The sequence below is a fragment of the Bactrocera dorsalis genome, chromosome 1 (assembly GCF_023373825.1).
Source record: "Bactrocera dorsalis isolate Fly_Bdor chromosome 1, ASM2337382v1, whole genome shotgun sequence".
NCBI lineage: Eukaryota > Metazoa > Arthropoda > Insecta > Diptera > Tephritidae > Bactrocera > Bactrocera dorsalis.
Window position 1 is genome coordinate 20,372,013 of NC_064303.1, and position 26,243 is coordinate 20,398,255.

A 26,243-nucleotide genomic window follows, 5' to 3' on the forward strand; every position below is an offset into this window, starting at 1 on the left:
TTATACATATGTATGTATATACATACAAATGTAAATATATATTAATTTAGATGTATGTGTACTTTAGTGTGTGCATAACAGCATATTAGAGTATAAACATGTTAGTTTAGAAAAAATTATATGATAAAATATTACTTGATTCTTGATTTTATGTATTTCAACTATTTATATTGACCTCGGTCCAGTTTTGCGCACGTTACCCTCCTACATACATATACTTATATTCATATATATGTATATACATAAGTATAAAAGTATCAATGCATTTAATTTATCTACAAACAAACGAACCTATGTACATATAGAGACTTAAATGAAAATATGTATATTATTGAATATGTTAGTAAAAAATTACTACTTCAGGCGCGTTTCCATAACCTGTCCTTATAAAGTGACAATATATTGCCAACACTGTTTACTATTTGCATTCGCTTCTAATTGAACTAAATGCGAATTTTTGTAAAATTCATTTTTTATGAATCATAACAAGGTGATGTTAGTAGCCTAACCTCACTTTTGCGTTATGAATTTAAAGTGGATTTAGATTGGCAATAGGAAATGACAAACTGTTTGAAAAGTGTTTTATCTGGCAATATCGACAACCCTTTTTTTAATAATTTAAGCCCATCGTTTGTAACCATTAAAAATTTAAATTAACGTTTTTTTATTGTCCAGTATTTTTCTTCTGCCTTGAATCGTATGTATTATATATACATAATATTCAAAAATATAGCAGCCAGCAAAACCAGTATACCCCAAAATTTGCATCATGCATGTCAACTATATCCGATCAAAGACAATTGAGTGGTCTGTCGCAGAAAGAAAAATGCAAATTTAATCAACTACTATTTTGGCTTTGATATTCTGAGAATTAAATTATTAATCAATTTCTCTGAAAAAAACGTATGAATGATTATTTTTTTTAAATAATTTACTCAATCCTCTATCTCTAAAAAAATCGTCACTTTAAAGTTTTTTGGGCTTTGCAATAATGCAACGCGTACGTCACTATTTTTACTGCCACCAGTGTATAAGTATATTTTAGTGATCTGATCTGCACAATTTGCATAGAATGTAGCGTTTCTTTGACCAATAGTCTAACGTAAATTTAGTGAAATTTCTCGTTAAATAAAGAACTTTTCCACACAACGGCATTATCTTGATCGTTTAGTCTGCATGGCAGCTACATATATGCTAACGGCGGTGCCAACAAATGAGTTGATTACTGAGAAGAAGAAGACGTGTGCATAATTTTATTTTTTTTCATCCCTTTTCTGTGTGAAATTTTAGACCGTGAAAGACGAGTTTGAAAATTTTAGAAACGTCTTTCTTAACGAAATCGTACAGGGTGTGGGTATTGAATTTTGAATGAAACATCCTTCATATGCGGAAAGATTACAGTAGAAAGAGCTGTTTTCAAAAAATATGATTGTCTATGTCTGTTGTCTGTGTCAGACAAAATAAACTGGAGAGTATTTCCGTTTCAGTTCACAAATGGATAACTGAAATACAGGGTAGGCCATTTAAAGTTGACCCATTTGTTTCTAAAAAAAAAGAACAAAAGAAAACAATGTTTTTTGTTCATTTCAAAAATAATTTATTTTGGTCCAACGGGTGATTTGTTTGAGCTAATATTTAATTTTGAAGATCACGTAAATGGGACCTTTCAGCTTGGTGACAAGAGAAAGATGCACTCTTTTTTCGACATTTCATACATGAATAGACTTTCGATGATATGGCGGCTGTTGCAGTCGAATCATTGGCTTTCAGTTACCAAAATCAGTCTTCGACAATTTTTTTTTCAAATCGACAAATTTTGTTCAGCGATGGCGTCAAATCTGGTGATCTGAATGGCTACGTCAACATCACCATTTTCGATAACCAGCCATTTCGATGCCCATTTGCCAAAATTAAGGCGCGCGGATAATCACTGGGTTTAGTGTGGTTTGTGCCATTGGTGAATTTATATGGAAACATCTTTTCAAATGCTGTTATGAATTATGCGTCGGAGAGTGGTGCGAGAGATGTCTAATTCCTGAGAGCGGCGATAACTCGATGTCGATGGAGTCTCCTCAATACTGGCTCGTACAGCTTCGATATTTTCATCAGATGACGTCTTGTGCGTTGTCTGGATGCATGACTGCATTACTGAGATTACCGGTGTTCACAAATTTTGCGTATAAAGACTTAAGTTGTGTTCGTAAACTGGAGATCATGCGATTTAACGCCTTTATTTTTTTGTGGGAGCTACGTCAAGTCTAAAGTCTACAGAAATAAGCCAGAACTATTCCAGCTTTGGAAGACACATTTCCGAAGAACTTCGGGCTATTCCGGAGTGTACTTGTTCGAAAAAGTTGCCCAAAATTGTCTTCCGAATGGACGCCTAGACGCAGCCGATTTGTCAGCGGTTAAAAGTTACAGCGTTGCCAGATGGAGTCATCTTCAAAAAGTAAATGTCATGAACCAATCTATCTGTTCAAATAAAGAACCGATGAGATTTTGCAAATGTATATGCGTTTTTTTTAAAAAAAAGTTATCAAAAGTCTTAAAGTGATCACCCTTTAGTTCAAATATGTGCCGTTTCGTTCGATAATCTGCTTCCATCTAGACGGCGACTTCATAATACCCCCCTCGTAGAAGCCCTCCTCCTTATTTGCGATAAACTCGGACAGCCACTTTTCACAAGTCTCTTTTGAGTGAAACTAAACCGAGCTCGCGTAGCTTCTGACGAGTTATCAACGAAGTGTGTGGTCTGGCGTTGTCCTGGTGGAACACTACACCCTTCCTGTTGGCCAAGTCTGGACGCTTCTGGTTGATCGACTGCATCAAACGGCCCAGTTGTTCGCAGTAGATGGTAAAATTAAGCGTCTGGGCATATGGGAGCAGCTCATAGTGGATTATTCCTTTCCAATCCCACCAAACACACAGCAAAACCTTAATGGTTGTCAATGCCATCTTGGTCACTGTTTGGGAGGATTCACCGGCCTTCGAGCACAACCGTTTTCGCTTGATATTGTCATCTGTGATCCATTTTTTGTCGGCGCGAATTTCGCCGTTAGTATACTCCATGTTTACACGCCTATAACTGTTGGATGCAATATCCAAACTAAACATGCATAGCCTCGTTTTGTAGGTTATGTCAAGACCCTTCAAAGATGTATAGTATTGCCAGATACGAGCTTTGTAGCGCTTTATACATAGCCGCGAAATTCAAAAAACAAAAAGGCGGAAGGGAGATATTTTACAACCCAATATTTTGACAGCCTCGGATATAAATAATAATAAATTATTCAAAACATTTTTAAACGTGCCGATTTGTGAATTAAAATATAAACAAATAAATACATATGTGTGTGTAATTCACATTCACATTCACAGATACACATAATCCTACACTACTATAATTTTACTTATAATATAATTTACTTATAAATAAATAATATATTTAAATGAATATGCAACATAATAATTGCTTTAGAAAATAATCTTTTTTATTGGAAAATTCTGACTGAAAAGAAAGAAGTCGTAATAATACTAATTTACAATTATAACGGATGATTTTTGAGGTTAGGATTTTCATGCATTAGTATTTGACAGATCACGTGGGATTTCAGACATGGTGTCAAAGAGAAAGATGCTCAGTATGCTTTGACATTTCATCATGAATAGACTTACTAACGAGCAACGCTTGCAAATCATTGAATTTTATTACCAAAATCAGTGTTCGGTTCGAAATGTGTTTATCGACAAATTTTGTTCAGCGATGAGGCTCATTTCTGGTTGAATGGCTACGTAAATAAGCAAAATTGCCGCATTTGGGGTGAAGAGCAACCAGAAGCCGTTCAAGAACTGCCCATGCATCCCGAAAAATGCACTGTTTGGTGTGGTTTGTACGCTGGTGGAATCATTGGACCGTATTTTTTCAAAGATGCTGTTGGACGCAACGTTACGGTGAATGGCGATCGCTATCGTTCGATGCTAACAAACTTTTTGTTGCCAAAAATGGAAGAACTGAACTTGGTTGACATGTGGTTTCAACAAGATGGCGCTACATGCCACACAGCTCGCGATTCTATGGCCATTTTGAGGGAAAACTTCGGACAACAATTCATCTCAAGAAATGGACCCGTAAGTTGGCCACCAAGATCATGCGATTTAACGCCTTTAGACTATTTTTTGTGGGGCTACGTCAAGTCTAAAGTCTACAGAAATAAGCCAGCAACTATTCCAGCTTTGGAAGACAACATTTCCGAAGAAATTCGGGCTATTCCGGCCGAAATGCTCGAAAAAGTTGCCCAAAATTGGACTTTCCGAATGGACCACCTAAGACGCAGCCGCGGTCAACATTTAAATGAAATTATCTTCAAAAAGTAAATGTCATGAACCAATCTAACGTTTCAAATAAAGAACCGATGAGATTTGCAAATTTTATGCGTTTTTTTTTTTAAAAAGTTATCAAGCTCTTAAAAAATCACCCTTTATTTTCAGCATTGAAAAAGAACTATACCAAGACTGACCACAAGGACGATATCCAAAAATGGCTTAATTCTTGGATAGCATCACAAGATGAACAGTTTTACCGTCATGGCATTACAGTTTTGCCAGAAAGGTTGGAAAAAGTCTAGTGTGTGTCTAGTGATGGGCAATACTTCGAATAGTTCATTTGTAACCATTTCCTTACAATAAATTACATTTTCATTAAAAAAAGAGATAACTTGGTTGCGCACCTAACATAGTCCACAGATCATTGAGGCTTGGCGTACCTTTACATATGGTTTGTATTAACATCAAAAAGAGAATAAGAAATAAAAATATAATAGTGCACTATTTCAACAGCGACAAACTTATTTGACACACTGTACGTAATAATTTGTTAATTAGTGAATTTCAATAACGAAAACTGGATTGAAAAAATAACGCATATTTGTAAACAACTAAGTTGCAAAATAATAACAACAGTTGTGAGAGTGTAGCCGTCAACATTCCAAAATTACCATACCCGTTAGCAGTGTGTAAAAAGCAACAACAAAAATTAAAATAATAATTTTAAAAGCGCTTTGCATATAATTACACAAACAATTGCATTGGCAACAGACAATATGAATGGTGCACTGCTGCACCTACCAATAAACAACATTTTCACATAACATACATACAAACAAGTCTATGCGGCTACATACATATGTATGTACATATGCACGTGTATATAATTCATTGTTGCGCGTAGCGGCGCTATGACGGTGTGACCAGCTGAAATCAGTGCTAATCCCCCGCCTTTGAGCTGTACGCCTTATGGAACACCTGTGTTATAAACAAACGAATAAATGCACATATTCACACATGCATACGTATTTAATTATACAGGCATAGAACTTTTGAGTCTGTGGTGGGCAACGATTAGCTGCTAGGGCATTCAACACCTTCGTTTGATAAAGTTAGATCTAAAATCGAGCAGTAAAAAATGTATATCCCATTGGTGAAGGACTAATAAATTACTTTTAAGTGTTTGAGGTCAGGTGTTAGGCAAAACAACTTGCTTACAATGTATGTACATGCACACACATTAGGGTGTTCGCAAATTTCTTAAGTTGATTATTTTTTTTTTTTTTAGCAAAACCCTGCTGTACTTTCCGTTTTTGCCCTAAATCGTGCCTAATAAGATTTATTTTCTTATGCACACACACATATAACAAGAGATTTTTTATTAATATTTGGCATTAAATGAGTAAATCTGTAAACCTTAAAAAAAAAAGGATATGCTAGTACAAAACTTTCCGTTCTAACTGATTTTTTATACAGTTAAAGTTATAGATCTGAACCAAGGCTCATTAATTCAGTTATAGAGCTTTTACGAGTGTACAGTACAGTACCATGTCGTATGAGCAACACAGAATTTATAATTTGTCTTAGAATCGCTGGCTCGAAACCACTTTTAGGCCCATAGTCTCTTAAGCAAAAGTGAATGAGTAGTACACCATTTCCCGTTTACGCGATTTTTCCTTTTTTTTGGCTCCCTTTAAATTAACCCACTCTAATGTATAGTATATTCATATGGAATATAACAAAAAAGATATCAATGTTATCTTCAACGCCCACACTACTTTAGTATTTAGTTCAAAAATATATATATATACGTATTTTGACTTATAAAATATTAGCATTTATAGCATAATGAATAAAACATTCCACTTAATTTACATTAATGAGTGCGGGAGTCAATAATAAAGCACTTCTGTTCATACCGACTATTAGAACGGAAGGAATAATTTGTATAGGGTGGGCCATATAAAATTTTAAATTTCGAAGATAGGGCGTAAAAGATTGAGTGTAGCGTTTGCTGTATGGCACGTAGCGCCGTCCTGCTGGAACCAAATGTTGTCCAAGTCTTCCTCTTCAATTTGCTTGAAGAAAAATTCGGTTAACATTGCGCGATATTGCTCACCATTGATGGTTACGGTTCCTTCTTCATTTTCGAAGAAAAATGGGCCGATGATTCCACCAGACTAAAATTCGCACCATACAGTGATTCGTGCTGGGAGCATTGGCTTCTTGACGATTACGTGCGGGTTCTCTGTGCTCCAAATGTGACAATTCTGCTTGTTAACGTAACCATTGAGGTGGAAATGAGCCTCGTCCGAAAAGATGATTTATCGGTAAAATTGACCATCCTCGGCCAAACGATCTTCTGCCCAATCAGCGAACTGTAGAATAGTGAATAGCGACCCATTTCGTAAATTTTAGACTTTTTACTGAATGTCGAAATATTGATAATTCAAATTTAAAACGTTATATGACCCACCCTATATTGACATAACAAGATGCTCTTGAAATTAAAAAAAGTTAGATGTCAAAAGGGTTAATATTGTTCCTTAAAAAAAGAGTTCTTTCGATGGAAATCAGTGAGATGAAACTTTACGATATGAAAATAGTGGCAAATAAATACTCGAAATTTTTAACAGATATTAGACAAACTTTACCATTGTGAATGGTCTAATGCCAAAACACTCTCCGAAATGAAAACACGAAAAAATTTTCATTGGTTCTAAAAACTTAAGACCGATATTAAAATATATTTTTTATAGAAATTGTAAGGCATGGAAGCAGCTCGAAACCAAAGGGGAACTAAAATATTTCTGACATGAAAAGAGGCAGGAACGTTTTAAGAACACCCAGCCGCTTTGAACAGCTCGTAAAATGTGTTCGATACGCTACTCCCTAACGCTTTTCAAATAAAAGCCAACTACAAGATCATTTCGGCAGGCAAGCAAAATCGCCTTGCAGATTTGAAGTGATCTCAAAATCCATATTATAAGTCCCTAAAAGGTATTCAACACTGGTAATAAAGAAACCTTTCAGACAAAAGCTTAAGATGTCTGATGCTAACTCATTAAAAAGTGTGTGTTTTTAACAAAACATTAACCCAGCATTGCGGTGGCAACAATATACCCCTGACAAGGCGGTAATGAAAATGTCAATGAAAGATTTTATAGAAATTTTATTTGTAAAAACTGAGAAACGAAACCGAAAATCAATCGCTCGCTTTCCTACTAATAATCACATAATACATACATATGTGACATGCCTACAATTTGTTGTTAGCATCAGTAGAATATCAGCAATAAAATCTGAAGCCACGGACATTCTACTAACTAACCAGTCCACGATTTAATTTGGGCTGTTTGATTACACTGTCTATAAATAGTAAAAGCGAACGCTAACAAACAAGCAGACAACAGTTCAATGTTAAAATATATTTTTTTTTCCATTCTCACGAGCTCAAGGTCAATTTAGTTTTGTTTGAAATTTGAAAAGGTAATCTAAGCTATAGGAAAAAGATGGGTGAATGCGACCTTACCGAGAAGGAAGAGGAAGCAGTTTTAGTAATGGCACATTACGCTCACTTTGCAGCTTGATCGTCGTAGTGTAAAGCTCTGGATATTTATAGACTGACTAACTCTGAGTGGAAAGTAGTTTTCAATCATTTGTTACCTCCATGAATTCATAGCACCTGACTTGTGGCCTAACAGTTACAATTAAAAAATTAATATGATATGAGGCTATTAGGGCAAGCACATTTCTTAATTATTCTAAAGTACACTTTAATTATGAATGACAAATCTCAGTTTGTAAATCAAAAGAAAATCCGTTTGTGACAAATTGTCAATTATTGTAAAATTGCTAACTAAGATATTAAATAAAATTTAAATTAAACTAATATTAGGTTGTCAAATATCTCCCTTCCGCCTTTTGTCTTTTGAATTTCACGGCTATGTATAAACCACAACAGAGTTCGTATCTGGCAATACTATACATCTGTAAAAGGTCTTGACATAACGTACAAACCGACGCTATGCATGACTAGTTTGGGTATTGCGGTCAACAGTTATAGACGTGTAAACATGGAGTTCACTAACGCTGAAATTCGCGCTATTTTAAAGTTTGAAGCGGATGGTGACTGGCGACGAAAAATGGATCACACAAGTTGTGGTATTTTTTCTTTATTGGAACATTTGGAAAGAGAAATTGCGAAAAAATCTTTATTTAAATAAAGAAGACTAAGTACCGTCAAAACTTATTGATCTGGCCCAAAAAACTTATCCTCTTCTTATATCTCAAAATAATAATCGCTGAAAAAACGACATTGCAGATGTAAGAGGTGAAAACCAAAACATGTTTTGAAGAGAAATGGATCCAAAAAGTAAATTATCGCTAATAATTTTACCGATTATGCTGGATGTATCTTCTTCTAAAGCAAGTAAATGTTGAATATTTAAATAAATTCCTCCAACTGTTCTATTTATAAAGCGGCGGAACATTTCAGCCAGGGTATTCAATAGCGTTAAGCATATATTCGAACTATTCTAATTATGCTGTTCCCGAGGATGTCATGGAAGCGCCGTCGACATCGACCAGACGCCGTGCCAAGCAAACGGGTATCAGTCGACGGTGTTTACAGCAAATTTTGGTACGAGATTTGAAGATGTTTCCGCACTAAGTCCACACGGTGCATCAGGTGTTAGCTGCTGACCGCCAGTGCCGTCTAACATACGCTCAAGCCACCATTAAAAATCACTAAAATATATAAAAAGGGTGAAGGTAATACATAAGTGGTTCGTAGGTTTACATACATGATGTTCAAGGGATTTTTTATGATAATATAAAAATAAATTCTACGTGATGTAGCAAAAGCTGTAAGTGCATTTCAGCCATGAAAAGCCAGTGCTAAATTAAGTTGCCGCAATAATTTAAGAATTTTTACGAAACGATACCCTCCCCCCTCTCATCAAAAAGGTTCTACTGGAAAAAATTAAGTTTAAAAATGTTTCAAGCACAAAGCTTTATTTAACACCACTCTTTCTTTTCGTTCCGCGTAATGAGAATGAGGGTCCACCGCGCCCCTCAATAAAGCGATAATAATAAATGCATATGGCTATGTACATATAAAAAAAAAATAATTCTGTCACAAACAAGTATATTTAGTATAGCATTATCAAATGGGCGTGGCAACTACGCAAAACAGACGTTGAAACGCAGCTTAAAATAAAACTTAGCACATAGTATATTCAAACCAGCTACGCCCATTTTAAAACAGGATTACAGTTCTGCTCAATTTATTCATTTACAAACTAAGGCTTTGGTTGTCGTTATGGCGTGTAGTGTTATCCTCAAACTACATATGGTATAAGAGTCACGCTGCAAAGTTTTTGGGCGTTTATCCATACCGTGACACACCCTAATATTCACAAGCAGTTGATTATAAAAAGAGTGAAAGATAAAAACAACAGCATTTTTATGCGACCCAAATGCAAATTTTTGAGTTATAAAAAATCTGAACGTCTGCAAACAAATGAACGTTGTGTATATTTGGCTTTTATCTTTGGATTTTTCAGGAAGTTGAGTTTAATGAAGTCAATGAGGAGGCTTTTTATAGAAATGCATATGAGCGAGTTTTGTTTTGCACGAGCATTGACGGGACAAAAAGTAATAAAAAAATATTAACAAAAAATTTAAAAAAAAATTAAAAATATTTATTAATAATTAAAAATTTAAAAAAAAAATTAAAATTTAAAAATAATTAAAAAATTAAAAATTTTTAAATTTAAAAAGAATTAAAAAAAATTAAAAATTAAAAAAAAAAAAAAAAAATTAAAAAAAATTAAAAAAAATTTATATTTATTAATAATTAAAAATTATTAAAAAATTTAAAAAAAAAAATAAAAAAATTATTAAAATTAAAAGAAATTAAAAAAAAAAATTAAAAAAAAAATGTTTAAATTAAAAAAAATTTAAAAAATTAAAAAAAATTAAAAAAAAATTAAAAAAAAAAAATTAAAAGAAAAATTTTTTAAATATTTAAAAAAAAGTTTTAATTAAAAAAAAGGAATAAAAAATTGGAAATTTAATTGTAACTTACAACAGGTGCTCTGTTGGAGAATTATGAATGTTTTTAGTGCAAATAAATAAACATATGTATATCAATTATAAATATATATGCATATAAATTGTATATTCATGTAAATAAATTTATTCAAAATAAGACTTGATGTGTCGCAAATGAGCGGTATTAAGCTTAAACTATATTATCACTTATATAAAAGGGGCATTGGCATTCGGTTACGATACACACACATATATGTATATATGTATGTATACAAAAATGCATATTACACATATGCATATGTGATTTCTTCACACACATGCATAAAAACGTGTGTAAAACACAAATATGCACATATGCACAGCGGTCATATTTATACTAACCATACGTGTGAGGTGTCATGTAGGTAACGTTCATGATGGCAGCAACGCAGCAGGCAACAATAACAAGGTATTAAGTCGATTCGAATGCGAAATGTGAAAAAAAAGAAAAACAAGCCAGACCACGCGCAATAAACGAGGCGCGAACTTAACAAAATCCAACGAGAGCCGCGCGATTTTGTTACGAGATTATTATTGGAAATGATATCAAATTCAATAAAAAAATATTCTTGATAAATTTCGTGGAGATGAAGATGCCTTAATGGATTAGTTTGAGTTAGTAAGTACTTATTACGATAACAAAAGTATTAGTAGTTGTTAATAAAAAATTTAAATTTAACAATATTATATGAATAAACAGTTAACTACTAATGCTGAACAAAATTTGAATATTATTTACGCTTCTTATCAGATACTGAATTTCGCGCTTTGTAAAAAAAAACAAGACAACTTATTATATTGTAAATGTAGCGAGTCTACAAACAAAAAACGAGCGACGAACGACGAACGAGTATTGCGAATTAGATTAATAAAAAAAATCACAGCGAATTTTGAGTTTTGCGCTAAAAATATTGCTTTTGTATAAATATGTATATATATATTTTTTAATTTTTATGTTTTTGCTTTAGGTTATTTGGTTGGTTGATGGAATTTTCTAGCTCTGGTTGCGTTTAACAGGTTTAAGTTGACAACAGACTCGACCAGTAGTCGACCGTGTTTGTTTTTTTATTATTTATATGTATATTTTTCTTTTTTTTGCAAGAGAGCACGCTTTTAATTAAATTGTTTGCTATTTGAGCGTCTACTTCTTGTATCAAAGTTGCGGTTATAAGCTCAAACTCGTTTAATTAAATTATTATTAATTTCTTAACTTATTATTTAATTGTTCTTGCTTATTTTTTATTATATAAAAAGTTCATGGCAATTATTGGTAAAATATATAGAGTGTAATTACACGGTAAGAAATGGCATGGGTTTTATATGTAAACCCGTTATGTTGTGACTTTTGTACGCGTTACCGAAACCGTTAGATACTCTAGATTATTTTTTTGAAATTTTGCTAATTAGGCTATGCCACGCCGCTGCTGCTGCTGTTGCTCCTGTTGCCGCTGCTGCTTTGGTAGCCTGTTGTGCGTACTTTTGCTAGTGGTGGATGCACTTAACGCCGCTTCACCAATTTTTGCGAGTTGAACACAATCTCACGGTTCCATGTATAACGATATCCACAGTGCGGTATCATGCTCACGGTTGAGCTCGCAATGCGATAATTAAATTAGTGATTGTCTATGTTGGTGATAGATAGGTACTACTATTGGAGTACTACAAAAAACGACACTTCGTCTACAACTACACAACTGCTTGGCACAATGTCCAAGTGTACGGAATTTTTAATGCATGCCACGTGTTGCGCCAGCACAAACACGCCGAATACTGCGCGTATTCAAAACACTTTATTTACGTTTTAGATTTTCACTCAGTTTTACTTCCGTTTTGGCTTTGCCAATGCCAATAAAGTTATATGTACATACTATGCATACATACAAATGTACATACATATATAATTTTTTACAGTCTACCTACGCTTCTATATTTTGCGAGTACATTCACACAGGTTAGTTAACTCGTTTTTTTGTTTTGTTTTGTTGTTTTGCTGGTGGTTTATTGTTTTTCACAACAGCTTCTATTTTCTACGCTCATATAAATGGCGTGTACGAGCATCAGCGCATATTACAAACACTTGCAATTGTTTGATTAATTCGCACATCACAATCAATATTAATTGAAGTTTCAATTTCCAATTTAGAATGCACAAATTCAAGTGAGCTGAGTTATTGATTTGGTTGCGAGCGTACGAAAACACTTTCTATATATGTATGTATGTAGCTCGGAAAAATACTGGACCCGCCGTCTCCAAATGTCCGATAGGCCGACGCGCTTGCCTGCTTTGGTAGAGACGTATGTGCGCGCAAATTTCAAAAACTTTTGAATAAATTCACAAAATTTGAAACTGTAAGCGAAGAAGCTAGACGACAAAACGCAGTTGTGGAATTTGCAAAAAGTTTAATGCTGCTGCTGTCACTTTAAAGCGTGTTGTTGTCCCAACGATTGTATGCGTTGAACTGTGCGATTGTTAAATCAATTCTTTTGAATTTGAATTGAAAGAGCTCCAAGTCGTGTTGAAAACGTCTCCGAGCGCAACGTCGAATCACACCAATATACAATTGTAAGTGTGCGTATATAGACTCCCAAGTACATATGCATATGTCTGTCTGCATACATATGTATGTATGTATATGGATGTGTGTCGGTGTATATTTAGATGTATATGTGTGCTTGTTCATAACATGTTCAACTCAATTAGTACGAGTTTTTGAGTTCGCCGAGATTTTCCTTTTCGACCAGTGGTCTAACCAGCACAACGCAGCCTGTTTATTGATAACATTTGCATTATTATCAACGTCAATAAAAACGTATGTATGTTTCTATATTGTGTATAGCATGTGTGCTGTGCTGTTGTACGTGCTTCATTGATACTGCTTAAAACGCCGATTTATTTTCCCTTGTCTTTTCGGAAGTGTGTGTGTGTGTGTGAATAGATGCAAAAAATATATATGGATGTATAGCAGATTTAACATATTTACATTTAAAATCAGGGATTCACATTGCAGCCAAAGATCACTCGACAGCTGTATTTGGACTATTTTTGATTTTTTTTTTTTCAAAGTAAAATTTCTTCTAAAGGGTGGGCCATCTAACGTTTTAAATTTGAATTATCTGTATTTCGAAATTGGAAACGTCAAATACCATTCGGAGTGCCAGATATTCAGTAAAAAGTCTAAAATTTATGAAATGGCTCGCTATTCAATATTCTACAGTTCGCATTGGCACAGAAAACCCGTACGTAATCGTCGAGAAGCCAATGCACCCAGCACGAATCACTGTATGGTGCGGATTTTGGTCTGGTGGAATCATCGGCCCATTTTTCTTCGAAAATGAAGAAGGAACCATAACCATCAATGGTGAGCGATCGCGCAGTGTTAACCGAATTTTTTCTTCAAGCTAATTGAAGAAGAAGACTTGGACAACATTTGGTTCCAGAATGACGGCGCTACGTGCCATACAGCAAACGCTATACTCAATCTTTTACACCTTATCTTCGAAATTTAAAATTTTCATATGGCCCACCCTATATTTTCAGCTTAAGTCGATTTTTTCGATTTCTTAAAAAGAGTTAGAAGCAATTAGAAAAAAACACGAGTGCAGTCCGATAGGTACTTAGCCTCACCGCCTAATAGTGTCACTATCATAAGAGCAGTTTTTATTGTCAAAATTTCAGCCGAATACAACTCTGGTTGTTTTGTTTTGTAAACATGTGGAATCGTGCAATATCGAGCTGGTTTTATTTTTTTTTTCAAAGAGAGACCGCGCAGTGAAAGCAAAGACCGATTGGTTGCTCTTCTTCTACAAAAACGACGATCAACAATAAGTTGAACGAATTTCAAAGTGGTCGCCGTCGGTTTTTGGGAATCAGGTGTTGCAAAAACCGGCTACCACGGAGGATAACGTCGAAAGTCTCTAAATGAAAATACGCGAAAATATATAAAATATTAAGTACACGTCAAAAAGCTATCGCTGCGATCGTGCCACCTTTGCTTTCTCTACAAGCGCAATCAGTAAACCACGTCCACGCAGTGGTTGACGCTGTTGGAGCATAGTTTGCGTTGCTTTGAGATCGTCAACAAAATAAACTAGTTAGAACCAAAACCAGTATTCCTCATTGGGCGCACCTACTCCAGAAAAAGGCGAAAGCGTTCTATCGGCCTATCACAACTACATCGTCTACGTAGAGAACCGCTGGAATACACTACCACCTTTGAAAACGAAAAAAGTGGCCTTCCACTATGATAACGCGCCGGCTAACATCTTGACCGACCCCACGGTCACATTTATCGAATTCGGCCACGAACTGCAGTCCCACTCACCTTTATTTCATTCTAGTTGACTTTGCAAACTTGAAAAAAAAAACGCGTGGTTCCATTGAGGCCTACTTTGAAGACCACCAAAAATCGTATTTTTCATATGGGCTGTAGAAGTTGTAATATCGCTGGGTCAAGTGTATCGAGTGCAAAGAAGCCTGTGTTGAGAAAATATTGGAATTTTTCGAAAATTTTTGGCTGTGCTCTGTAGGCTAAGCTTATATCGTACCGACCTCGTATATATTGTATGGAAATTAAACTAAATTTTAAATATTTGAGTAGTGCATAGAGCTCTTACGCTTCAGTATAAAATTTTAATGTTTTTGTTGTTTTAACGGTTATCTAATCCCCGTTAGGATGGTAAGGGTCACTTGTGTTGTCGTCGACGTCATCTAACGTATTAAATTTCAATATTATACTTCGTTTGATTTTCGATTACAAATTCAGAATACTCTGAAAAATAGCTCCAAGGTTGAATGTAATTATGTTATAATTATTTTACAACATAACGTTTGACTTACAATGTAAGTACTTGTTATTATTATCATTTTGATTTGACTCATACCATACATATGTACATATGTACATACATACTACGTATTACATACAGGAATAATAATTTAAACGTAACCGCTCTTTCCTAAAAAAAAAATTATTGAGTAAATCAATGTAGTTTTTGCGAAGCGAATATAATTAGCGGCGATTGTCACTTTATGACGTGAGAAAATGAAACAAAAGAAAATTCAAAAATATTCCATACCGAAGTCAGCACGTAAGAGCAAATTTATAATTAAATATATTTAAAACAAATAATACAAAAACATGACTATTTATCTGAAATTAAATTACTCTGTTGCTATATGCTTTAAGGCAGTGCTCTGACGACATACATACATAGGTATGTTAATGTGGTCGAGATGCTGATATAACAGCAGAAAAACCAATCAGACAGTTCAGCTCTATGAAAATAAGTAAAAAAAAAAAACGGAAAAAATTTTGAAGTCGAACTGGTCATACCAGCCCGATTTCGAATGGTTTCCGAACTAAATTCCGTTTGTTATTTTTCATAACTAAATTTCGATTGAAATACAGACATAAATACAAGTATGTACATGCAAGTATGTATAAATTTTATGCTCACAACTGTGTATATTAATGAGTGTGGCCAGATATTTTGGTCTGCAAAAAGGAATGTATTGCTTTTAAAATTAAAATACAAAGACAAATGCACAATTCAGACTGAGCTAAACGTTTCCTAAATTTTATACCTATCCTGATAATGATACTCCTATTGATTTATTTTCCGAAATTATCAGGACGAAGAGACAAATAGAATACGGAATGAAAAATTAGTAACATTTCCATGTGCATTGTGGTGCTTTCTCCATAATAATTGAAGCCATAGATCAGGGCTGGCGAAACTTTAGTAATATACATATGTACGTGCCATTTTTATGAAACAAGGCTGTAATCCATGTCAATTTTTGTAAAGATACCACGTCAAATGCGAAAGTTTTCCATACAAGTCCTTGATTCCGATCGTTCGGTTTATATGGCAGCTATATGCTATAATGAGCCGATCTGAACAATTTCTTCGGAGATTAAATTATTATCGTAGAGAATAACCTGTGCCAATTTTTTTTCCATACAAGAACTTGATTCCAATCGTTCAGTATATATGGCATTTATATGTTATAGTGGTCCGATAGCGGATGTTCCGATAAATGAGCAGCTTCGTGAAGAGAAAATGACGTTTGCAAAATTTCAAAACGAGATCTTAAAAACTGACGGACTTGTTAGTATATATGTACAATATACAGACAGACAAACTGACATAGCCAAATCGACTCAGCTCAACATACTGATCATTTATATATGTATATATTTTATAGGGTCTCCGACGTTTCCTTCTGAATGTTACAAACTTCGTAGAAAACTTAATATACCCTGTTCAGGGTATAATAATATTATAGCTTTGACGTTCCGAATAATTTAGGCTACTTAATTGATATAATCGGAAAAAAAAAAAAAAATATAACTAGATGGAATTATGGTAATACTATTCATTAAAGGTCGATCGATCATGTTACTTGGTAAGTTTTTATATCAGGCTGGTACTTTATTACTTTCAGCAGGATGCGATATGTTTGAAACGTACCACCATACTTGCGGCACCATCAGCCCTTATGGAAATAAATTTGCCTAAATCAATTTCTTTCTCAGCAAGCGATTCTTTACCAGCCGTATAAATATCTGTACCCTTATTAGTCCTTGAAACCAATGTTAACGCAATCCATTCTTTTTTGACGTCATGAAACACAATATCTAGTAAAAATCGATAAACGAGCCGATTTAGTTACATATAAGGTTTAGACTTGATATTTTTTTTTTTTTTTTTTTTGAATTTTTGTTGGTCGTTTTAACTTACTATATATTAAAGGATTCTGTCTTTTATTGTGCTTCTAATCAGAGGAATATCTTTATTTTCAAAATCATAAAAAGTGAACTTTCTAGCCATACTTCTTTCAAAACTTCAATCTCATTAAAAGGTTTACCGTGCTGGGCAATGATATACGCAGTCAGAAAACTTACAGTACTCGTATGGCATGCCTTACTAACATATGTATTTAATCATAAACGTCGACTTTTAGCTTCCTTCTTGCAATACACATGCCACGAATTCCCTTCCTGAATTTTTGCAAAGATTAGTGATTAGTTTAATAGAGCCGTTTTACAGACGATGTCCTACATACCACAGTTCCAAAAAATATAAAACACACACCTGCCATATTTTTAAAATTGAAAGTCTCTTTGACACTTATTATGCACATTTTTGAAAAATAAAACCTATTTTTTTCAATCGATTTAAACAAACATGTTGAAGCTTGATTGCCAAATGAAGTGCACTTGCACCTTTCCTTGGCGTCATCCGCACGGGTTTGTCAGAAATGTAAAACATGAAGCTATCTCTCTCGCACAATATGTTAGCGTTCCGAAACCTATACCAAGTTTTTGATTTAGTTCGCTGAACTTTCTCACCTACACACATTTTACAAATTATTTTTGTAACTAATAAATATATTAGGTTTTGAAATATCTCCCTCCGCTTTTTTGCTCTTTATTCAATGCTTTATAAAAAGTGTTACAGTGATCGGATTTAGTTCAAATATGCGCCGTTTCGTTTGATAATCTGTTTCCATCTAGACGGCAACTTCATAATACCCCCCTCGTAGAAGCACCCCTCCTTATTTGCGAAGAACTCGGACAGCCACTTTTCACAAGCCTCTTTTGAGTTCAACTTTACACCAACAAGGACGTTAGCCACGGACAGGAACAGGTGGTAATCACTTGGCGCTATGTCCGGGCTATATGGTGAATGCGATAAAACCTCCCGAGCTGCCGTAGCTTCTGACGAGTTATCAACAAAGTGTGTGGTCTATCTACATAGACTCTGTATCATTCGGCGTGCCGGAACCGTTTTGTTCGCCATGGGTGAATTAAGTATTGTCAAGTGGTTTGCTCAATTATATAGAGGCAATGTGAGCAACGAAAAGCGAGATAACTAACGTTTACGCCGAACTTGGGAGACAAAAAGAAGTCACTTTTTGATAAAAAAAAAAAAAAATAGAATAAAAATAGATTACCTATAGTAAAAGTAGATAATTTGCTAGCCTGAAGCACGTCATTTAGAAATTGACAAATCTAGTTTCGTTGCTACGGTTTCCCTTAACGGAATATGCTCCGTTTGGCTTAAGAACAGTGTGTCTAGCTATTTTGCTATTCTTACTATTTGGTAAACTAGCTTACAACAAAAAAAAAATTATTAATTATAATAATACTTGTGATTGAGCCTCTCTCTGACGAGCTTCACACAGAACACACAATCAATTTCAACTTGGAAGTTCCTATTCTCTCTGGTTAATTTTCTGATATGAGTGAGTGTTTGAACGATCGTTGAGTGAACACACTTAATTCAAGTGATCGTTCACCAATTGTTCACTCACTCACTAACTGGCAAATGGGATCCGGATCGTTCTAAATCTTTTCTTTCAACAAAAAGTGAAATTACCAGTTTGTTGACACAGCAGACATCATCTGGTGAATGAATATTTGTTACTATTTCGTTATAAACCACTTTTACTAAGAATACAAATTTTGAATAACGAAATAATTGTAATTTCATATAAATATTGAAGTAGTTATACTTATGGCAATGGGAAACCCGTTAGCAAACGACTTTGCCACGAAAATGTATGTATAGGTATATAATTTCATAAATATTTCATACTAGCTTGATTGCTACTACTTTCTAATGATACATACAGCTATGTGCAAAACAATAATAGTTAATCAAATCAATGTTTTAAACGCTTCCAAAAGTTGTAAAATTAACAAGTACGCGGAAGGACTTAAGCACCCAGAATTAAACGTCGGAGACTATACATGTACAGTGCACCAAATCGGTGAATTCATATCACAAAAGTATTAGTAAAAACTTGTATATGGTATATGTATAAACTTAAATCAATTTTACTTTTAAAGAACATCGGGTAGAGCATTCATTCAATTTTATAGTATAACTGCTTTTAATCTATTTGCCATTGGAAATATTAATGGTTTTGTTCGCTTCACAAAGATTGCACCACAATCCATGATAATTGCTTCTTGGAAGCAAGTTTTAGGTACGAGACTTTTCTTAAAGATTTCTCACGACTTTAAAGTTTTCCCGGATTTTCTGATCGCCGCCACAACATCAGCTGCAAAATGATGTGGATGGTTGAAACATTTATTAAGAAAATATTATTTCCGAATTTTTTGTGAGGTACTGTTTATGTAAATGATCAGCGGGAGAAGCTGTGTTCGTCTGTTTACGTATACGCGAAGTAATCCCTCAGTTTTTAAGATATCGCTGTAATATTTTGCAAACGTCTTCTTCTCACAACGACGCTGTTCATTTGTCGTTAGTGCCGATATCGGACCACTACAGGGTACAGATGTCATACAAACTGACCAATCACAATCAAGTTCTTGTATGAAGAATTTTTATTTGACAAGATATCTTTACGAAATTTGGCATGGATTACTGTCCAAGGCTATACTAAAAGATCCGAATAAATTTTCAGATCGGACCATTATGACATACATTATAGCTGTCATACGATTTGAACAATCTAAATCAAGTTCTATGGAAAACTGACCCTTAAGGGGGTTTGTCAATAATAGTTTGGCTAACTTGGTGTTAGGAAGTTCAAATGAATTTGAGTGATCACGAATGCCTTTTCGTATACGCAGCACATAAATTATGACATCTTAATATAAACCAAAACGAATGTCCATTTTAATAACTATTCACCCTTTCGTGACCAATAACTGGTTTCAATTGTTATGATTTTTCGTTTCAAATTTTCAGCTGTTCAATTATGTACTTCACTTTTTAGTTTTTAAACACGAAAGAAACTTCGACTGAAAAAGTTGAAGTTCGTAATGTTGAAAAAAGTTTAGTTGTTCTGAAGTGGAATTGTTTTTGCTATAATAGGGCTATTAGTTTTAACACTTGCACTATTATTTTGAACATAACTGTACGTTTAATGTACACAATATTATAGGCCTTCTATTTACTATAAAGATATGATTAACAGTAAAATAATATCTTTAAGCGTAGCACATAATAAATACCGTAACTAAATTAGTTTATGTATTAACAGCAATTTTAATGAAACTTTCTAGAATTATATTTATGTAAATAGAATTCAATCCGCTAATTATGGGAAATATTATATTTATGAGGAGTGTACTCGATATTTTACTAAACATGTATGGAATTCGTGGGTAAAGTCACGGTAAGTAGTGTTACTGTCATGGTGCTCAAGAACGAAAAATTAAGTGTATTATTCTTAATTATCTACACGATTTACTATATACCCTTTTCACATTTACAATAACGCGTTCCTGGACATAGAAAAAGCACAGTAGGCTGTTTCTACGGCAATTAAGAAATTTTTTTAGAAATATTTTAGGTTATATTGCTTTTAAAACTCTCAACCTTAACACTTTGTAGTGTGTCCACAATTTTTCAAAATTGGGCAAACTCTCCAATAAGTTTTTCATCATTTTTAATTTTTTTCTTAGCAATCTGCATCTTAACATCGCTTCATATATTTTGAATGGGCTTTGCATCGGAACGAATTCTTCACATTTTTAACTACGTGCTTTGGATAATTGTCATGCATAAAAATTCAATTAACAGTCATCGATACGAACGCGAATGGTTGCATAGTATTTTTGAGAATGGTGAAGTATGAAAATTGGTCCATTCTATCATCACACACACCAATATTACAACGCCGTTTCAACATAACGCTGCTCAGACCATAATGCTACCACCAGCGTGGTTAACGGTTTTGGTGGTGTATCTGTAGTTCTAAGCCTGACACCTGGAGAGATGGACAAATGGTTTGCCATCGAATGCAATACAGTTCACCTTTGCTTAATCGCTTTAAGTACCCTTTTACAAAATTAGTCGTACTAAAATGTTATTTAGCAAATTACAGCTTTGCTCTTATGTTTCTTTTGGACAGAAGTGGTTTTTTCGATTCATTCATCCAAACAACTGACTATCATTGAGACGCATTCGTACAAGTATACTGGAAACAATAAACCCAAATTCCTCTTTTACTTCAGCCATAATCTCTCGGGAAGGTTTAAAAGGATCAGCCTTGCTTTTTCTGATGATGGCTCTATCAGCATGTTCCGTCATTTTGCGTATTTTTTATTTAGTTATTTTTTTGCAAATTATAATCACTTTTAATACAATTGTTGATGTTATATATCGTTTTTTCGGACAATTCATAAGTTTGTCAATCAAATTTCTATCTATTTGTTTAATATTTCATTTTTATATAATAGCTACAGTTAGACAATCTCTAGTTCACAATTTGCACTTGTAAACTTATATAGACCGCTTTGGAACATCCCAAAGTTCTCGATGGGCTTCCTGTATATTTTCCTAATGTATATAAACTCCTAAAGATCACTTTAGAAGTCTTCATTTTGGGAACCTACACCGTTTGTGTTTTAATAACATTTATGGTTTTTTAAAATGGTATTTAATACTCTTCAAGTATATGCAAAAACAAAAACAAAATTCTTATAACAATAATAGGTATGAACAGAAAACTTAAAATACTTCATATTTCTGCCGTCAAAAGAAAATGTACAAAAGAACAATAAGTTTTAGTACTTTGTATGCTTTCCATTTACTCTAATTATGACATGTAAACGACGCAGACTTGAATTGGGAAGATTTTCTGTTACTACCGGTAAAATTTTTTGTCATTTTCTGCAATAACATCTTGGAGCATGTCCTTCTTGCTCATAGTCAATTTCTATTTTGTATATTTAGATGCACCTATATATGTTCGGTTGATTCGATGCCCCTGGGATTGCGGGGGTTCCTCGTTACATAATTACTAAATGAAAACAAGGGCTAATCGCTCCCACTACACTTCTTTCATGTCAATTGCACCACACAATGCAGCCTCGTCCAAGCTGACAGATTATTTAATTTTTTATCTTTTAGCGTTCAGATCCAAATTGTTGTGTTCTTTGACACTCCGAGAAAATTTACTGTAAGACTAGGGTATGTTTTTTGGCATTCCAGTATCATGAAGTTTTCTTTAATATTGTCTATTTCCCGAGTAATTTTGTGCTCTTAACATAAAAATTTATTTATTAATTTTTGTTTATAAATTTCCATGAAACAGAAATATACATTAGAGATTTCATGTCTACTACAAGATATACCTTATATACCAAAAACCTTGATTCCTTAAATATATTCGAAAAAAGCATAGTTCACATTCTTGGCCGGATAAAAATGCGTATCCGTTACGGTTGTTAACCACACGGTTTTAGAAGATAAAATGATCGAAAGAAATACTAACTGAAATATTAATTTAGAATATTTAATATACCCACCTTCCTCCTTCAAATCGCTAAATTCCAAAACTAAGTCATCACCATTGAGTAACTCCATTCCGGGTTTCAAGTCAAAATCATCGTCACTGACCATTACTGTGCCTATAATTAATACATATATAGTTAATAAACTTTAAAAATATAGAAAAATTTTCACGGTTTACCATTTTCAAAATCGTCATCATGTAGCCAAAAACCAGCTGGCTCATTCATGGAAAATAGCTCCATGGACAGGGGAGATTCCGGCTCTGTTTTGCAGTCCCAATACAGTTCTGCAGGCAGAGCTAGAGACTCCATTGCTGAAATGTCCGTATCCGTTGCCATTTTTGAAACAGGTTTCATATTCTCGACTTGTTATGAAATTTAAAGGGATAAAAAGTTTTGATTTGGAGGAATCTTGTCCTAAAAACGCTGTTGTTGATGTGAAGGAAGCCATGGTGGCTCTATGAAAAAAAATTATAAAAAGGCACATATTTTATATTAATATTATTTTGAAGATATGAAGGGTTGTTAAATGGGTATAAATATATTTATATGGATTAAGAAAATAAGTAAAACAAGTAAGGAAGGACTAAGTTCGGGTGTAGCCGAACATTTCATAACCTTGCAACTTGCAAGGATTAGAGTGGGGTAATTTCTTTACGTACATAAGGCTAGGGGAAGTTTTCACCCGAATTTATTCATTTTTAGCACAAAGATTCACCGTTATTAGAAAAACACGCTCTCTCAATTTTATTAAGATAACTCACATATTGGCCGATGTGTGCGGGATAAAGTCACCCGAAAGTTCGAAAACCTTTTATTATGTGTACGAAGGCTACCAAACAGACTTCCTTCAAAGGATTTTATCCAAATTTCAATTATATCTTACTTTTTTGCCAAGAAACGCGTATACCAAGTTTCATGAAGATATCCCAATTTTTACTCAAGCTGCAGTTTGCACGAATGGACGGACGGACAGATAGACACACATATTTTAACTCATTCACTCAGCGTGATTCTTTAGATAGAATTGATCGATCTGACAAACACCTCAAATATGATTTGAAAATAAAAAAAAATGGGGGCAGAACTGAAAGTTGACGAAGAAAATTCATGAATCTACGGCCGACAAACAAAACGCGAAAATTTCAGCGTGAGAAATTGGATTTTCTAAAGAATGGAGTCTGGAACTTTTTGAAAAACCGTATTCGAAAACATCGAATTTTATCAAAACAAGGCCAAAAAACTGGATCATCGACTTAGTGGGTCAAAATATCCGGAAATAATACTAGAAACGTGTGAAAATAAAAATATTTTTTGCTTTATTTAATGTCAAATATACATATTTTGAAATGGATAGAAAAAACACAAAATTTATTCAGTTTAATGTCATTTAATATATAAAGAAACTATTTAAATCTTTTTATTGTATGTTAAAACAACTGACTTTTGCCTTTAATTCCCAATAAAAGGATTTAAACTTGTTAGCTCAAAAACAATAAAAAAAACAATATCATTTTCTATTGAGCGATTTCTTATCATCATCAAATACTTTAAAATTGCACAAATTCATTTAGTTTTTATTGTTTTACATTTTTTATTAGTGGTCTTGAACGATATAACAAATATTTTTGGTAGGATTTCAATCTGGCCATCCCTCTTTTCGAATTGCTGAACGTCAACCTCCTAAACTCTCTCAAAGGTCAGCAAATTTTGACGTCTTTTAATTGCTCTCTTACTTCCAATGAGAGATTGGGCATCCCTTTACCTTTGGCAAAAGAATAAAGAAATTGAAACCTAGTTATAGGCTTGTTTTTCAAAGGATCATAAAAGATTGTGATTCCTTTCAAATTGGTTCTATGGAAGTAGTTTGTAGGCATTGTTTAGCTAAGCATTACTCCAGAGTTTACAATGCATGAAGGAAATTCCTGCATTATGTGTTGTCATAAGGGTAAAGTACACTTTCCACTATTAACATAAATGATTTTTTAAATTATTTACATGACGGTTTCACATCAAATGATAGAAATATAAAGAAAAAGTTCAAACATTTTTTCGCCCTTGGCCGGATAAAAATCCGGGTGGTTGTTGTTGTTTTAACGGTTATCTAATCCCTGTTAGGATGGTAAGGATTATCTAAGTAGTTGTCGACATCATCTAACGGGTGGCCAAAGAAACGTCCGGTTTGACGGGGTCGGACCAAAGGGAAAAGGGTGTTAGATGAGTAGGGTAGGCGAGCAAAGAGGTGGCAGAAGCCATTGGACGACTCATTGCACGCAGGACATATGTTGGACACATGGGTATCTATTCTGGACAAGTAGGTGTTTAACCTGCTACAATATCCAGAACGAAACTGCGTAAGGGTCGCTCTCGTTTCTCGCCGCAAATCAAGCTCTTCGTCTGCAATGGGTGGTGATTTGACTCCCAGAACGCTATTCACTGGAAGGGAGTCGGTGAAAGGGTTGATGGCTCCGCTGTGAAAGGCGGTCAGTGCTTGTCGGAAGTTAATTGCGTCCGAAGTCCGATCGGCGTATTGTTCGATGTCGTCGACATAATTGAGGAAAGGGCTCTTGATGTTCCTGGGAGGCGGTAACGCTGCAAGCAGATGGCTACAGGGGTGATTTCCGCGAAAACATCTCAGCAGGAACTGCCTAGAGAGGAGTTCATTATGCTGCTTAACTGGAAGCATAAGTTTCTTTCTATGAAGATGTTCAATGGTTACATCAAGAGGCATCCTGTCGTCGCATCCATATTGGTGCGGCGTAGTTAAGGAACGGCCGACCGATTGCCTTATAAGTTACCAACAATGTTTCTTTGTCTTCACCAAGCGCTGCCGGCTAGCGACTTGAGGATTTTGTTTCGGCTCTGTACCTTGGCGATAATCGCGGATCATACACTATCAAAATTTACACCTAAAATCTTAGGGTTGTTGACAGTAGGAATCTTAACGCCATCGACTGCAATGTTAAGCTCAAGTCTGTACTCCTTTGTTCCAGGTCCGTTCCGGTTACTTAAATCCGACTGTTGGCGGAACGCAGCACGACCCATGATCTCAGCGTATTTGCAATATGAAATATAATTTTTATTATACATTATTATCAATTTAGTTCAGTTTCAATATATTTCAATATTTTAAATCTTTAATTCGCTCATATTTGCTTATTGAATGAATTTCGACCACTGTTTAATTCTTAATTCCATGTAAACAAAATATAAGACCAATATACAATTAAATCAGGCAACATGCTCTAAGGGCCAATTCACATAGAACTTCTGCGATCCAACCAAAATGTTAGGAACCTCTTATGCGTCAAGCGCTATTTATGGGCGTGTAGCTGTCTACATAACTGTGTTCTTAAGAAAGTGAGTATTTTAATATTTGACAGATGTCGCTTGAAGTCTGTCGCTTTCTATGTGTTCTGCACATTGACAAAAAAAACAACAAACTATTTCTTGGCAACCCTACTAATTGGTGTTTCTGCAACGCATACAAATTTAACATGAATTAGGATTTCGCAATATCATTTGATCTTACATCAGCGAATTTTC

At 34.3% G+C, this 26,243-nt stretch overlaps 1 protein-coding gene and 1 long non-coding RNA gene across 3 annotated transcripts in view; one reads left to right on the forward strand and one right to left on the reverse strand.

Moving 5' to 3' along the window:
* The window catches only part of LOC125776582 (uncharacterized), a 187,825-nt gene that overhangs the window by 38,605 nt on the left and 122,977 nt on the right, over positions 1–26,243 (forward strand). The gene's annotated exons all lie outside the window — the stretch shown is intronic.
* The window catches only part of LOC105224058 (cyclic AMP-dependent transcription factor ATF-4), a 30,617-nt gene that overhangs the window by 3,996 nt on the left and 378 nt on the right, over positions 1–26,243 (reverse strand). The window contains exons 2-3 of one of the 2 annotated variants that reach the window (XM_011202031.3): positions 22,877–23,155; positions 22,713–22,814 (exon numbers count right to left, since the gene is read on the reverse strand). In XM_011202031.3, the coding sequence (XP_011200333.2) occupies positions 22,713–22,814; positions 22,877–23,054 (280 nt within the window). In that variant the 5' untranslated portion in view covers positions 23,055–23,155. Of the gene's footprint in view, positions 1–10,761; positions 12,878–22,712; positions 22,815–22,876; positions 23,156–26,243 lie in introns of those variants that run through there. The other variant, XM_019989502.3, reaches the window with a different exon arrangement.